This window comes from the organism of the source record quoted next (genome assembly GCF_019968985.1).
Source record: "MAG: Porospora cf. gigantea B chromosome Unknown PgB_NODE_117_length_37257_cov_129.804, whole genome shotgun sequence".
Taxonomy (NCBI): domain Eukaryota; phylum Apicomplexa; class Conoidasida; order Eugregarinorida; family Porosporidae; genus Porospora; species Porospora cf. gigantea B.
Window position 1 is genome coordinate 1 of NW_027178562.1, and position 14,366 is coordinate 14,366.

The 14,366-nt window shown below is 54.6% G+C and overlaps 9 protein-coding genes across 15 annotated transcripts; 3 read left to right on the forward strand and 6 right to left on the reverse strand.

The window, feature by feature from the left end:
* Positions 1 to 3,072, reverse strand: KVP17_000999 (uncharacterized protein; the record flags this gene model as incomplete). Of its 2 annotated transcripts, none has more annotated exons than XM_068516006.1 (1): positions 1 to 3,072. In XM_068516006.1, a coding segment is annotated over one exon (3,072 nt), but the record flags the coding sequence as incomplete, so codon positions are not given. The 2 variants fall into 2 exon arrangements, with proteins under 2 accessions (XP_068379315.1, XP_068379316.1); XM_068516007.1 differs by having other exon boundaries at positions 10 to 2,991.
* Positions 3,073 to 3,191: 119 nt separating this feature from the next.
* KVP17_000996 (uncharacterized protein) lies at positions 3,192 to 5,002 on the forward strand (the record flags this gene model as incomplete). Of its 3 annotated transcripts, XM_068516001.1 has the most annotated exons (3): positions 3,192 to 3,291; positions 3,320 to 4,037; positions 4,066 to 5,002. In XM_068516001.1, 3 exons carry the CDS (start codon positions 3,192 to 3,194, stop codon positions 5,000 to 5,002), a joined length of 1,755 nt encoding a protein of 584 aa, XP_068379311.1. The 3 variants fall into 3 exon arrangements, with proteins under 3 accessions (XP_068379311.1, XP_068379309.1, XP_068379310.1); XM_068515999.1 differs by lacking the exons at positions 3,192 to 3,291; positions 4,066 to 5,002 and having other exon boundaries at positions 3,334 to 4,041; XM_068516000.1 differs by lacking the exons at positions 3,192 to 3,291; positions 3,320 to 4,037 and having other exon boundaries at positions 4,043 to 5,002.
* An 18-nt stretch (positions 5,003 to 5,020) lies between these two features.
* KVP17_001004 (uncharacterized protein) lies at positions 5,021 to 5,284 on the forward strand (the record flags this gene model as incomplete). The annotated part of the gene is made up of 1 exon (XM_068516013.1): positions 5,021 to 5,284. The coding sequence occupies one exon, from the start codon at positions 5,021 to 5,023 to the stop codon at positions 5,282 to 5,284; it is 264 nt and encodes an 87-aa protein (XP_068379322.1).
* Position 5,285: 1 nt separating this feature from the next.
* KVP17_001016 (uncharacterized protein) lies at positions 5,286 to 7,343 on the reverse strand (the record flags this gene model as incomplete). Its single annotated transcript, XM_068516034.1, has 1 exon — positions 5,286 to 7,343. The coding sequence occupies one exon, from the start codon at positions 7,341 to 7,343 to the stop codon at positions 5,286 to 5,288; it is 2,058 nt and encodes a 685-aa protein (XP_068379342.1).
* A 264-nt stretch (positions 7,344 to 7,607) lies between these two features.
* Positions 7,608 to 9,455, forward strand: KVP17_001011 (uncharacterized protein; the record flags this gene model as incomplete). Its single annotated transcript, XM_068516026.1, has 1 exon — positions 7,608 to 9,455. The coding sequence occupies one exon, from the start codon at positions 7,608 to 7,610 to the stop codon at positions 9,453 to 9,455; it is 1,848 nt and encodes a 615-aa protein (XP_068379334.1).
* Positions 9,456 to 9,979: 524 nt separating this feature from the next.
* Positions 9,980 to 10,435, reverse strand: KVP17_001019 (uncharacterized protein; the record flags this gene model as incomplete). Its single annotated transcript, XM_068516038.1, has 1 exon — positions 9,980 to 10,435. One exon carries the CDS (start codon positions 10,433 to 10,435, stop codon positions 9,980 to 9,982), a length of 456 nt encoding a protein of 151 aa, XP_068379345.1.
* Positions 10,436 to 10,461: 26 nt separating this feature from the next.
* KVP17_001017 (uncharacterized protein) lies at positions 10,462 to 11,100 on the reverse strand (the record flags this gene model as incomplete). Its single annotated transcript, XM_068516035.1, has 1 exon — positions 10,462 to 11,100. The coding sequence occupies one exon, from the start codon at positions 11,098 to 11,100 to the stop codon at positions 10,462 to 10,464; it is 639 nt and encodes a 212-aa protein (XP_068379343.1).
* A 70-nt stretch (positions 11,101 to 11,170) lies between these two features.
* Positions 11,171 to 11,485, reverse strand: KVP17_001018 (uncharacterized protein; the record flags this gene model as incomplete). The annotated part of the gene is made up of 1 exon (XM_068516037.1): positions 11,171 to 11,485. One exon carries the CDS (start codon positions 11,483 to 11,485, stop codon positions 11,171 to 11,173), a length of 315 nt encoding a protein of 104 aa, XP_068379344.1.
* A 30-nt stretch (positions 11,486 to 11,515) lies between these two features.
* Positions 11,516 to 14,238, reverse strand: KVP17_000995 (uncharacterized protein; the record flags this gene model as incomplete). Of its 4 annotated transcripts, XM_068515996.1 has the most annotated exons (3): positions 11,516 to 12,147; positions 12,192 to 12,962; positions 13,047 to 14,238. In XM_068515996.1, the coding sequence occupies 3 exons, from the start codon at positions 14,236 to 14,238 to the stop codon at positions 11,516 to 11,518; spliced, it is 2,595 nt and encodes an 864-aa protein (XP_068379306.1). The 4 variants fall into 4 exon arrangements, with proteins under 4 accessions (XP_068379306.1, XP_068379307.1, XP_068379305.1 ...); XM_068515997.1 differs by lacking the exons at positions 12,192 to 12,962; positions 13,047 to 14,238 and having other exon boundaries at positions 11,516 to 12,160; XM_068515995.1 differs by lacking the exons at positions 11,516 to 12,147; positions 13,047 to 14,238 and having other exon boundaries at positions 12,178 to 12,951.
* Positions 14,239 to 14,366: the final 128 nt, after the last annotated feature.

Sequence of the window (14,366 nt, forward strand, 5' to 3'; positions counted from 1 at the left end):
CTCCTTCACCTTGACAGCCTTCTTCTTCGAGGACTCATTCACATTGACCTTCGAAGCTTTAGAGGGCCTGCTCGTCTTCGTTTGGGGTTGTTCTGGGACACTGGAAGAGTCCTCATCGCTTTCCTCAGCTCGCTGGGCGAGCAGCTTCTTGGTCAAACCTGGATGTCCGGTGGGAGCGCGTTTGCGGATGCGACAGCCTCGCTCTTCCCGTCGGTCGGCCCAGACACCGTCGGACAGCGACTCCTCTTGCCGCCCGAATTTCACATGCGAATCGTCAAAGAGGTCGCGAGGGCTGTTATGAGGGGAATGAGATTCCCGATGAGATTCCCGATGAGATTCAAGGTGGCTGTAGATAGAGCTTTGCTGCATTAACACTGATGGTGCCCTCACGCTGGATAGATACTCCAAGTTGAGCTTCTGTGTGGTGGTCAGCACGAGCGTGTCTTCGTCTAGGATACTCAGAGACCGCGACACGTTGCCGTACTGACAGATATCCTCCTGCAGGTTGAAGGTAATGCCTTTCGTGCCTGTCTTTTTCTTTACGATGCACTGAGCTAAGGTGGAAACCTGCCGCGCTAAGCCAGGGCAGACTGCGTTCTGCTGGGTGTTGGCCAGCGTAGCCTCGTCGACGGAGCAGGTCTCGAAGGAATTGGCGATCTCCTCCAGCTTCTCCAGCATGTAGAACGCCAAGTCCCGTTGGTCTCGCGAGGCGAAGACGTCAGGATTTACTATACTCGACTCCGATGCTTCGTCGGTAGAGCTCGACTGCGATGAAAAGTGCGAAGGGTGAAGTGCGTCGGAAGGGTCGGAGTTTGATCGGGCGTCATCCGTCAATTCGTCTCGCGGCGAGAAAGCATCGATGCTCAGGTCGCTTCTCGAACTTCCAGGACGTGACTGCAGTACCACCGAGGTGACGGACTTCAGACGATTCATTTGCCGCTCGATAAAGAGGGGCTCCTTCGAGGGATGTCCAGTTCGTCGACACCACAAAGTGTAAAGAAATCGTTCGAACTGCTCCTGGAAGAGGAGGTTCGTACTCAAGTCGTCGCGCTTGGCTATGCCGGCGTAGGGCTGGGCTCTGTCACAGTCCCACCACTCCCCGTGGTACATCTTCGAAATGTTGGTGCTAACTTTCCGGTGGAGCACCTCTCGCAGGTCTACCGCAGGGTCAGGGTACAGCAGAGAGACACGCGTTGTGATATGGGCTATCAACGCGTACTCAGTTGCCATAGTCTTCAGATAATTCGACGCCGATACGAGACCCAACGCTACGTCGTCTCGTGATAGGTGCGTGTCCGGGGCGGTGAGCACGAGTCTCTCCTCGTCGTCAACGATGTCGTGGTCGTGACGAACGACACTTGCTGCGCAGTCTTGCAGAAAGTTCGCGAAAGAGCTCAGCGTGACTCGAGACATAGAGCTTATGTCTTGCAGAGAGCCAGCCAGCTGGAAAAGAGTCTCGGCCTGCACGCGTTCCCGCCGCTCCTTCTCCGTTTGAGTGTGAGCACCCTCTGCCGCGTTGTCTACCAGTTCGACGGGCACGAGCTTGAGCACTGAGTCCGAGAACCCCATCGACACGATGTCGGGCAGGCCTGTGTACATTTCAGATGTCACGTCGCCAAGCAGCTCCTTCATCTTCCAGATTTGCCTGGTGCTAATGGGCAACGGATCCGCCGCAACGAGCCACTGAACGCAGATTCCGAAACCTCCAACTACGGAGTTGTACACGTGAAACTTAGATTCCCGCGTGAAGAGCGAGTTGAGGGGAAATTGCGCGTCTGGCAAAATGCCAGACCCCATCGTAAAAATCTCCCGGCAGTTGGAGAGTGTAGGAATAGCCAGCACGGATTCCAACATCTCGTGCTCTCTGTCCTCCGGGTGGCGTACGAAAGGGATGCAGATGATGGCGAAGTGTCGAGGGTTCGACGCCTTGGAGTGCACTATCTTCAAGTCTATGGGCGCGACAACGCCCCCGAGGTTGTGGCTCGAAGGCGAATTGAAGTTGAAGTTGACTGCGTGACAGATTTCTTGCCGTCCTTTTTCGTACAAGGTTATCCTGCCCATTTTCTCCTGGTCGCTTGTAGCTGCGCACTCAACTTGCAGCAGGTTACCGGCATTAATGACGACGTAATGCATTGGGGTAGAAGAGTAATCCACCAGAACGCTATCATCGTTCATAGGATTGCATGTCAATGTGTACTTGGCTATTGACTCAATCGGCTCTCGTCGGGCAGACAGTACAGCCCAGTGGATAAAGTGATAGGGCACCTCCTGTTCCATCTTCTTTCTTATAATGGCCTCGTCGCTGAGAGGTGCGCTGGTCACGAGGCGCGGCCCCGAATCCTCATCGCGTACCTCAGCAGAGTGCGCAGGAGGAAGTCGAGTGCCGTCTGACACGTTCACGTCATCGAGCTCCCGACTCTCCGTGCCGCACTCGAGAAATCGTCGGGATTGTCCCGTCCTCACCATCTCCTTAAATGACTCCTTCAGTCTTATCTCGTCAAACTCGGCACGGTGGAGTACGATGCTGTTGGATTCGGACACCTCGGGTAGGTCGAAAGGCACGTTGAAATGACGGCAGATAAAGTCTGCAGAACAATCGCGGTCAAGTTTAAGCAGTACTACCTCCGCGTTGGAGTTGATGAGCATTGCAAATTGGCGACATGTGCCATCTGCCGACAATCTCGGATGCAAGCCGAGTGCATTCACCAGTTGTCCTCGCACATCGGATAGGAAAGTAATATCATTCTTCGCACCAGCACTTTTCGCCCATGCCTTAACCACATGCCTATCATTGACACACAGGCAGCCGATGAAGTTCACATGGGCTCTGAGGGAGGCAGCACGCGCCACATACGTAAGGAGAACCTCGCTAGTGAATTCGGGATGGAATGCCCCTGGTCCACCAAACAAGACCGCCCGCTTCCCAGTAAAGAACTCACGCATCGTTAAATGCTCGCCGGCGATAGCAAACTTCACGCTGGGTAGCAGCATGCCTTCTTTGATTGTGGGTCCAGGACGCACAGACGACGAGACCGACGCGTCACCCCGTCTCCTGGGACGTGACATTCTCATCGGAATAATGTGTAATACCAAATAACTGTTGAACACGTACGAAAACGTAGCTGAGGTGGGCGGTTGGTTAGAGAGGTCGGACGCGGCCGTTCCGTAGAGTTGACGCGTTAATTGTCATTATGCTCTTGTTGAGCGCTTTTCTCTCGACGCTGGTCCTATCCGCGTGCGACACGTCGTTAGATGTCGCTTTTGTCGTTCCGAACTCCGAGACGTTTGACAGTAAGTAAACACTTGATACGACAACCAGACGCTATGAGCGGGATGTCCGATTTCCCAGACAGGGTGAAGGCCGGCCTTGAGAAGTTTGTCTCGGCCGACGCCGCCGCCAAGGCCGACATCTCACAGTTGCTACTTCTTTCCGACAAACAGAGATCTGAAGTTACCCCTTTCAGTGGGGGGGGTAGTCAACGGCATGTCCGAGGCAATTCGCCTCAGATGGACCTGGCTGAGGTCGCTATAGCTGCCTATGAGGCTACGCCATGGCGCGCAGGTGCCTTAAAGTTGATCTGCATTCTCACTGACGACTTTCGATTGGAGAAGCCGCTTCCGGCCAGTTGGGACGCGACGGTTGCAGTGCTCGGCGTGTTGACGCCGAGGTCGTGGGGATCTCTCAGGCAGCGATTGGATGACTGTCCCGAGTTGTCCAACCCCGTTATTCGGAGTTCTGGGCTCCGCGAGCAGGTGGTATCACCGCAGGTTCGACATTCTCGCCAGATGGCGTGTGTTGACCGGCACCTCAGTGCAGCGCTCGCAAATTCCGGTGCTGACACGGTCTCCGGTGTCGTGTGGGGATTGACGGCGGTCCACAGCGCTGTGATACGTATGGTCGTGGAGGCCGTAGAAACCTCCACGTGCCACGCTCCGCCACCCCAGCTCCAGGGGGGGGAAGATACCCCACTCCAGCCGCCTGTTCCCGGCAAAATAGACTGGAACGACGATTTTGACCGCTCGTTGTGCATAAACTTGTAAGATGGCAGTTGAGTCAACATACAGTTTAGTTGGCGACTATATCGTTTATGCCCAAGATTACACAACTGATTACTCAAGCATCATGGGCGATGAAGCCACCTCCATCTACTTCAAAACACGGGCGGGATTTGTGTATCAGGATGATTTTGAATCGCCGTTCGACAACTACCCTATGGCCTGCGCTAGGGAATGTCACGCCTACAAATATTCCATCTCAAGCTTCCAATTCACCGGAGATCCGTGCTGGGGAAATACCGACGACAACAGGCGTTGTTGGATAATGTGTACTTGCGCACTCAACCACGATGCTGAGGACCACTACGAGAACCTGTGGAAAACTATTGAGGGGAGAAATTTCTGGAAGACGTTTTATCCCACACAGTTCCAGCAGTATTTCTTCTCAGCACGGCCGGTGGCATCAAGCCTGCAATCGACAGACATCCAGTGTCGGCACTGGTGCATGAACGTCGTGACCCCTCAGTGCAAGTACTGGACTTTCCACCTTGTCGGCGGCGTGTGTTCGGCGCTGGTAGACACCGGAAAGATCATTTTCAACGAAGACTACATGTCAGGATATGGGGCCCTCCCCGAGGGAATGCCTCCGTGGCCTGCTAACTACGTTCCGCACAGCGTTAGAGGTGACGACCCAGTCCAAGATTGGACAACCCTGCCGAGAGTGGAGTCGGACGAAATTCTGACAACTATCGCTTATCCAGGACTTCTTCAAAGTGACGCTATTATATTCTACACGCTAAGCACTCTGTTGATAGTCCTCTCCATCGTGGCCCCCATAATCGTCATCCTAGTTTTGTGGCTCACCAAGAACATGAAGGAAAAAAGAGCCCGTGTCAAGGTGCGCGGACGCGTCATTCGGCATGAGCTGACGCCGGGAGGCAATCTCGACACTATGGTGCTGGAGGAGAGCGACATTTATGATTCTTCCGAGGCCGTTCTGATGTGATAATTTTTAAAAAAAGACATGCTTGTCGTGCTTGATGATACCCAACATGCAGTGATGGTGGAGCTTCGAGGCGACGTCCAGGTGGATCTCAACGAGCATAATGTGGACCTCTTTCACTTGAAAGGAAACGTGCTTACATGCGGTCAGCAAACGTTTAACGGACGCGAAGAAATCCTTCCCAAGCCATTGCATCTGCTTAGGAAGACCGAATACGGATTGAAGGCATTTTACCGAATTCAGCAGAAGATCGTATTCGACACACGACCTGAGATGCACTGGTGACTTATGACCTAAACTGGAAGAAATTCGACAGTCCAGGCGCGTCCAATGCCATAAGGAAGCTGTAGGTACCGGCCACTGGATCTGAAGGGGCGGGCTTGGGAAGAGAACTCTCCGGAACCGTCACAAGAGGTAGCCTAGGTCGCACTTGGATCTTCGACGGATAATACAGCACGATATCTTCCTCGAAGACGAACTGCCCCGAGGTCTGAGGCTCTCGAGCTGGCAGAGTGGGTCTCAGAGAGAACCGCCCTCCACATCGATGTAAAAAGTCCACGACGACTCTTCGAAGGTTCTCGGCGGCGATCACGACTTTACAGGGATCGGCTTCCAGAATCCAGCTCTCCACGGCAGCGTAGATTGTCGCCACCTCCGAGCTTCCAGTCAAGAGTGCCACACACCGAAGGTCGAAGAGGTATTGCGAGTCATGTGTTTGGGGAGCCTCCTTACAAATATCCGCAACAGTTCCTGCCGCCCATCTCTCTAGAACGAGTGACATACCCTTCTGAGCGGCCTTCGAATGGCCAAGTGTGCTTTCCATTCGAAGGAGCAGTTTCCAGAGGCTAGGAGATATGGTGGTGGGCATCACGTAGAGTAGGGTTTCATTATGTTTGACCTGGCCGAATGAACCCATTGTGGTGTCAACGGCCGCATCTGCGGGCGTGAGGTCTGACATAGCCCTTGAGACAGTCCGTTCTACCCGTGCACGATCCTCAGAAGAAGCGGCCGCGGCGACCAAAGCGCAATAGTCCGGACGAGGCGTGAAGCCGTGACTAGCCCGAGTAGCCATGCGGTCGCACAGCTCACCTAACACGCGCAAATATCCCAAGTCCGCGGAAACACTGGCCAGCAACTCCTCCACCAGGCTCCCGACCAACCAGTGAGCGAGCACTGTGTCTGTACAGGCAGACGCGTCCGTTCCGCAGTGCCAAACTGGAACAGCGATTCCCCTTTGCGACCTCATCAACGGTTGCAGTTCTTCCGCGACTCGGCACAGGGCCACGCTTAGCGCAGGTAGTCCTGTGGAGGCGAAAAGGGACACGGCCTGGCTGACCCGGCTACGGATGACCCAGGTCAAGCCAGTGTCGAGCACACCTGCCAGCTCTGAGGAGCTGGGGGTGGGCCATTGCAGCAGGTTCCACGCTGCGTGCAGATCCGTTAGCTCCGGCGTGCTGGTTGGTCTGTATCTTGTCAGCAGTCTTCGCATACTGCTGACCATTTGGTCTCTCGCGATCCTCAGAGCCTCCAGAGCACCTTCGCTAGAGGGTAGCTTACCGACAAGGCGAACGAACCGCGGTTCGAAGGCCGCCGTCGACGTCTGTTCTGTGGGACAATCGCGCATGAAGCCCACTGTGTCGACCAGCGCTGAGTCTGTGGGGTGGCTCTGAAGGAGGCCTGTAGCATGGTATACCGAGTGGGCCCCCACGGCTGCGATGGTTGCGAAGGTTGTGATGTCCTGGGGTTCTGCAGAGTCCATGACCTCGGTGACCTCATTTGCCCAAGACGTAAGGATCTCAGGCACCGTTTTGAAAATGAGTAGCCCTCTAACCAGTAACATCTCGTTAAATGCTGCGGTCGACTGCATTTTGAAGTCCACGGCTGGCCGAGAGGCTACGACTCGGTCCACAACCCCACGCATTGAGGAGGCCAGACAAAGGTGCAGCTGCTCAGTCTTGACAGGCAGCCGGTCCCAAGAATCCGCAGCTCGCGAGCAGGTCGCCACAAAGTCCTGCGGTCGCCTTCGGAGCCACATCAACCACGCTAAAAACGGCATGTCCATCAACTCAATCACAAGACGCGAGGATGGAATGCTGGTGCGAGGGGGTGCTGTGATCAAGTCTCGCAATGTTGAGTTTCGCTCGACTCCCTGCACGAGGGCCACGAGCGTTCCCGACTTCTGACGCATACGATCAAGTCTTCCGCTTGTACGAAGGATGCAGGGGTACTTAGCTGCAACAGTTTCCTGCAGCAGCTGCTCCTTCGATCGTATTTCAGATTCAATGAGATGCAGGCTTGACCGGAGAGACACCAAAGAGTCCGGCACCACTGACGGGCCTGACATAATCTTGATTTTGATGGCGACGAAGAATGAGCAGTGAGTGTCAAAATTCGTCACGACAGGTGGCGTTTCCAGTCGTCGGTCTCATTGAATACCGCTCAGACACCCAGATCCGGGTCGAAGAGTGCTACCCGTAAGGAAAAGCCACCCGAATTGGAGTCCGCCGCAACCCAAGAGGTCCCTATTGTGCCGGCGCCCACATCAATCATCACGGAAGAGTGTCTGCTCAAGATCGTCTTGCAGCGGCACTCAGTCTACTGCCCAGTTATGGGCCTGAACGAGATCTTCGCTGCCACTAACGACATGAATCCTTCCTGCAAACTAGGAGAAGGTGCATCTGGTGTTGTCTTTAGAGGCAGGCTCATGTGCGGGACTGAAGTGGCGATCAAGGCCGTCCTAGAAAGGCAGGGCGGCTCTCTTGATGGAGAGATTCGAACGCAGTCGCTCTACAGGCACCCCCACATCGTCAGTCTTCTCGGCTTCGGCGCCGCTGTAATCAAGGCGGGGGATGTTGCTGTGCCAGGAGTCAGGAATCTCTGCCATGCTATGCGCCTAGAACCATCGGATCTACCCGTGCAAGCTCGATTTCTAGTCTTCGAGTTGGTGCCCGGAGGGGACCTATCCGCCGCTCTTAGGGCTCCGCTCAAGTTCCAGTGGAAGAAGCGGCTGCAAGCCGCTATCGATATATGCAAAGCTCTTGCCTTTCTTCACAACCGCTCTCCTAAGGTATTCCACCGCGATGTCAAGACCGCTAACCTTTTGCTCACTGCTGAGGGTCGGTGCAAGCTCACCGACTTCGGACTGGCCTGCGAAGCATCATCGGACGGGTCGGTTAGTGTCTGTAAAGCCGAGGGGACAGCCGGGTACGCGGACCCGCGTTACGTAAGAATGCATGTGGTGTCGGAGGATACGGAGGTGTATTCACTGGGCATGCTGCTGTTGGAGTTGCTGACTGGACGGCCGCCTGCTGTTTATCAGGAGTCGAAGCTTGCTTATTTTCTAGATGAGCTCGTTCCAGGAGAGTGGTCTTCGGTGCTACCCCACGTGCAGGGTGAGGCCCTCTGGCCTCAGCACGTTGTACAGGCCATCACTGAGGTGGCGTTTCGTTGTATCGATGATGAGATCCCACGTCCCTCGGCATCCGAGGTCGCTGAGGAGCTGTCACAACTTTACGCACAGAACCAGCAAATCTCACAAGATAAAGCGTCTGAACAAGAAAAGCCTGAGAGCCCTGAAACCTGTTCAACACAGAATCCACCACCCATCAATGACCACGACAAGCTACAAGACAAGTTACCTGAAAAGCCCGTTACCCCATCAGATCCAACCAAAGAACGACGCGACACGGTATCCACACGCTCCTCGGCTTTGCCAGCGCGACCTGTCATTCTCGTGGATGACCCAATTGTCGTGGATGAGACCTTTATTGTATCGACACCTGTGGAAGCCAGAGATGAAATCTCCCTTGCCCGGTTTGTACCCCCAGAGGTGATACATGAGGTTATACCGCAGAGTGAGGAACTTCTACCCTTGGACGACATCTTTGTTTTCCGTGTCCAAGGGTCATTGGTCGACCCGCTGGAGACCTTCACACTTACACCGTTTGGATCTTTGAGCACTGCGCTTGCTGCGTTCCTCTACAACCCACAGACTCTTGAGGCGCTGGAATCCCGGCTCACAAAGATGGGCGTCCCGGCGAAGAGGGTTTCCATCCCAGCTGGCTGCGGCCTTGGCCTGGCGAGCTTCGTCTTCGGCCGAGAAAACGACGCGTACCTTCACATCCTTCAGGCCTTTCTAGAGCAGGAGATGTTCACTTGCATATCTAGAAAGCATTTGGAGCTGCAGGTGGTCGCATTTCAAGACTCTCCGAGATGGCGGCTGGAGATCGTGGTGACGTGTTTCAGTGCTAATGGAGCCTCTAGCGGCAAGCTCTATCTCGAGTCTGGTGACAGCGCGGTTCTCCCGCCCAAGGAGCATGTCGGCATACTCCTCCGACATTCCGGAGCCCACGAGTCAGAATTGGTTTTAGGGCTCGGTTTACTTGCCCCACCACCTGAGACGTTTCGAGTTCTGAAGGCGTTTTTGCCCCAGATCATTACTCCATGCTTCGAATAATGCAGTTATTCATGATTGTCCTCCTCTGGACCTTGGCGACTGCGCAGCCCTTTACCCTCCCCTACACGACGCCACCCACTGAGTTTCCCATGACTGGCACGTTCGGCTCTGATCCCGTGGATCCAACTGATTGTAAGTAGCGGCGTGCGTCGACAACAGATTGGGCGATTGATCATGGATACCACTTTTTCGAAAGATCGTGCTGCCTTGATGGTGAGCCATTAGTGGAGAGAGACTTGCCGCCAGGACGTCTCGGTTTTTACGACGAGAAAGGTTACTTTTCTCATGAAGGAACTAGGTTACGGTCTACTAACTACGAAGACTGGTATCCGCGGACGTACCCTCATAGAGCAACCAAGGCGGACTTCGAATCTTTGGTGCAAAAGGAGAACGATTTTTGGGGGGTCGTTGGGTTCGAATCCACCGGTTACAATGTGCCTTTCGATCTACTTGGATTGCGGTTGCGGGTTCTCTTTCCGTTAATTGATGATGACGACTAACATACTGTACGACTTTATTTTTCGTCAGTCAAGACTGTGGACGTAGCCAATGAAGCCAGCGGGCATCGCTGGCCCGTGAGTGTCCACTACATCCCAGCGCTTCATTCGCTTTTCGGCGCGTGTAGTAGTGCTAAGTGCGTAAGGATGAATCTGCAGAGAGCCGTACGCCGGCACAGACAGGTCCCGCACCAGGTTCCAATCAAACTCCCCTCTCTTCGTTGCCCATTTCGATGGTTTCGAATCTGTCGGCTCGGACCGTTTGGAGAAGGGCGATTTACTCAACAAGTCAGGCATTTTGTAGACGGGGGGCTCCGGAAAGTGAAAGCGTTTGATTGGACTTTCAACCTTAATGGAGAAGGGTGACTCATGCTTGTAAATTAAAGACTTGGGAACGTCTGTTGGCCACGCCACAGGCGCTGTGCTGGTTTTGGATTTTAGGAAACCGCGCACCACAAGAAGGAGTCGGAGCGGCAGCAACATGATTTGTTTAACGAAAATGAAATAATTCAGTCTTGGGCTTCGAAGAAGGTAGCTCCCATGTCCTCTGTAGATAAAACGAAGTTGGCTTCCAATGAGATCAGTCCACAGTCGTTGTCGTTTGAGTCTGTGAGGGTGCACTGGAACAAAGTTGGCCGGTTGCAGTTTTGTATGTCCATCGCGAAGGGTCGCAGGTCGACGCGAGCCATTCCAATCTCTCGGGCCCCACGACAGCACCCCGGCTCAGTCATGACTTTTACTAGCAACCTTCTGCGGTGCTGGAAGGGGAGGGCCACTTGGGCTTCGCTGAAGCGACGTAGGTCGACCGTGGCAGTCATCTGATCCTGGGCTGAGGGTAGGCAAATCGTCTTGACGTCTCCGGTGTCTCCCCACTTCAGAGTAATCGGATACCGCTTGTGGGGCTTCATCCCGGCACACTCGACGCTGACAACTCGAAGGAACAGACCCTTCGCATCCTCCAAGGCTAACTGAACGCGACTTAAGAGCATAGAGCATGGGGGCTTCGCAGTTACTGGCAGATGTGTGGAGTTCCTCAGATCGCATACAGAGGAGGAGCTACTTGTCGGGTCGGGGTTTGCAGGACCAGTAGCCGTTGGCGTGGCCGGCATCTCTGCTTGCTCGATAGGGAAGAGCTTCTCCTCTCTCATGGTGAATTTCGACCATTTCGAGGGTAGTAGTACCCTTGGTAGCCGTTGACTGTACATGTATGGTTCGGAACTAACTGGTGTCAGGTGCAGAGTCGCTAGGCAGGATGCTTATCGGTGACTCTGACAAGGAGAGAACATTGGACTCTCTACAAACAGCCTCGAGGCGTTTAGGAGACATGTCCTCCCATGTGGCGTCTGCGGAAGCAGGCGTATCTTTGCAGTCTCTGAAGTTCTTGGTACGTAGGATCCGCGAGAGGCGCCTTTTCAGGCCTTTGACCCTAACACGCGAGCCATGATTCTCGAACGCTTTCATCATTTCCTGAGTTCGCTCGCTCTGCTGCGGTTTGTCTAGATTATTTGGGACGTCTTTCTCCGGGTGCTTCATCAAATAATATTTGGTTCGGACATTTCACACTCAAAACTTGGTTGACAGACATTTCACACACTCAATAAACTGAGTCAAATTGAACTCCCCCCCCCGAGCCGCCACTGTCAACCCCAGAGCCAGGCACTGCACTGAGCTGCACACGGTGCCTCCTCCAGCTATGTGCGCCTGAAGGCAGCTCCACAGGTGCACGACTGGAACCTTTTGGACTTCGATGCACTCTCCGTGGTCCAGGTTTTGCGTCGGGACATCGTTGTCCGCCATGTCTACCAGGACCACAATAACCTTACAACTTTCGTTGGTCAGTCCGGGCGATAGGAAGCCCACGCCTACGTCGGCGAGCAGCGTTCCCTGGTATCCGGTCTCCTCCGTCAACTCGCGGAGTCCTGCCGCTACCGCAGTCTCCTTGGGGTCCACCAGTCCTGCGGGGAACTCCAAGCAATAGGTCTCGGCGGGAGGTCTGTACTGCTTGACTAGAAGAATGGAGGGCTGCTCCTCGTTGGTAATCGCCACAACAAACACCCCATCAGCTTCCCCTACTTCCGCCCTACGAGGTCGGAAAGCAGCTTCCCACGTTCTCTCAACTCCATTCTCTGTGAACCAAATTCTTCGCAAGCCAATCCAGTCTGCAACACAGAGGTCCTCCACGCGATCGACAGCCACTACACTGACCATAAGTGGAATTGTACAATTCATAGCTTAGCACGAGGAGCCCTTTGGCGTTTGCTCTTCTTGTAGTCATCCCACTGGTCAAGCAGCGAGTCCACCTGCTGGGTGGGTAAATTCTTGAGTCTTTCTAGGGGAGCGATGACTGTGCCTGCGTTGACGTAGATTTCCGGCTGGGTTTGCCTGGTGGCGACCGCTGCGGTGTTCCACTCACGTCCCAGCGGTTGCTGCAGCCGCATCGTATACTCATCCTTGCTGTTAACTCCCAGTGGCTTGGACTCCACCAGATACTTCAGTAGCTTGTCATCTGAAGATTTGTTTAGGATTACCATGGGTTTCGTCGCCGGTGGCGGCGCCACTACTGGAGCAAGAAGGCTACGTTCGGTGGCCCAGTTCCCCCAGCCAGGCACAGACTCCGGTTCTGGCTCTTCTGCCTCGTCCAGCAGCGTCCCAACTCCATCCTCGTAGACGTCGTGGATGGGGTCCTGGAAAGCTCCGAATGCCTCCTCCAGGGCGACTTGGTGGGTCGCTGGCTCCACGGCGGCCCCCTCGTCACGCACTTGGCTAACGTCGATATTGTCTGCCACTGCCACGGTCTTCGCGCCTGAACACAACTTCTCTAAAGCTATTTCCGCCTGCTGCAACTCCTCCACAGTGAACTTGCGAATAGTTTTCTTCGCTGGCTTGGCTTCCTCAGGGTCTGCTACCCGGGGATCGTCCTCCTCGTCAGCCATGCTCTTCACGTTGCCGCGAAGACGATCCTGCAACTTCTCCCTCCGCCTGGCGATGTAGTTCTGCATGAACTTCAAACCTGGGGAGATATTATGTCCTCAGAATCCCAGGGCAGTCATCAAAATCAGACTAACAGAGCTATCATCATCGGAAATCTCCTCACCTAAAATTCCATCCTTCGGCGCCTCCTCGTCCAGATCCTCGATTTCCTGTAAAGCCTGAACGTGACCCTTCTTCAGGGTTTGCTGCGCCGTGACCGCGTCACCCTCGCTGTCAGACGCCAACGTCTCCGAGTCGCTGTCAACCAGCTCATCCATTCCTCGCTTCACCACCCGGTCGAGCGCTGCTTTCTCTTCCTTACTGATATTGGCCTGCCGGCTGATTTCTTTCTGAATTGCGACTCCTCCGTACCGAGTGGCCATTTTGGCCCAACGTTTGCGAGCGTGATCTTGCTTCATCATGCGCGACTCAGCACGCTTGCTCTCCCAGTCGTGTCGAATCCTTCTGGCCATTTCAGGGTCCTCCTGTTCAAGCTGGTTGAAAATCTTCTCCTGCTCTCGAAGGGACGCTCGTCTGCGCACCTTCCGATAGGTCTTAGATTTAATCTTCGCTACGCGTTTTCGTTTACGCTCCTCCTCCATCAGCAGCCGCTTCAATCGCGCCACCTGCGCAGTCTTCTCTGCGTCGCGTATATTATCATTGGGAACGATGCCCTGCACTACGCGATTCGTCTCCTTCACCACGCCATCAGTTTCGAAGGCGCCCTCCATCATGAGCTCCAGAGCGCTGCGAGGTTTGAACGAGCTCGCGATGTCCTTGGTGCCGACTTGATGCGTCTCGATCTCTCCAAACAACGCCTGCTCTTGATATTTCTCGTGGGTGACGTGTGGTAGCCAGGCCTTCAGACGTTGTGAGGCGTGCGCGTACCTCGCTACGCGGTCCTCGCGCTTCTCTGCCGTGGTCGACATTGGAGCTTTCTCTGTCTTCTTCAGCCCCATTTGTTTGGTTTGAGCGCGCAGATACGCAAGTGAAGGTTCAGATTGCAAGTTGTTCATGATGTCGTCCATTGTGAAATCATCGTCACCGGGACACACTTCCGACCCCGAGTCCGCCGCCTCCACCGCCTCTGTCAGCTGCGAAACAAGAGTATACCCCTCCAAATAGTCTCCGTCGGAGTCCGAGTCCTCTGCTTTGTGTCGCTTACTATCGGGCTCTACGTCGCTGAAGTCGCTCTCTGACGTGATCTCCTCGTCAAGCCCTGCAGCCAGCACTCCGAGCTTGTCGTCCTCGCAGCCTCCTTCAATTGACGTGTGATGCGCGTAGCTAGGCTTCTTCGCCTTTCGGTGTCGCGCCATAGAAATTGCTGAATTATGCGTTGTGAGCTGACACTCCGCGAGTTCAGACGTCCTGTGGCGTAGCGAGCAGCAGGATCGTGGGAATCGAGGCGCTCTTCAGCGTTCCGAATGACATGAGCCCTAATGGA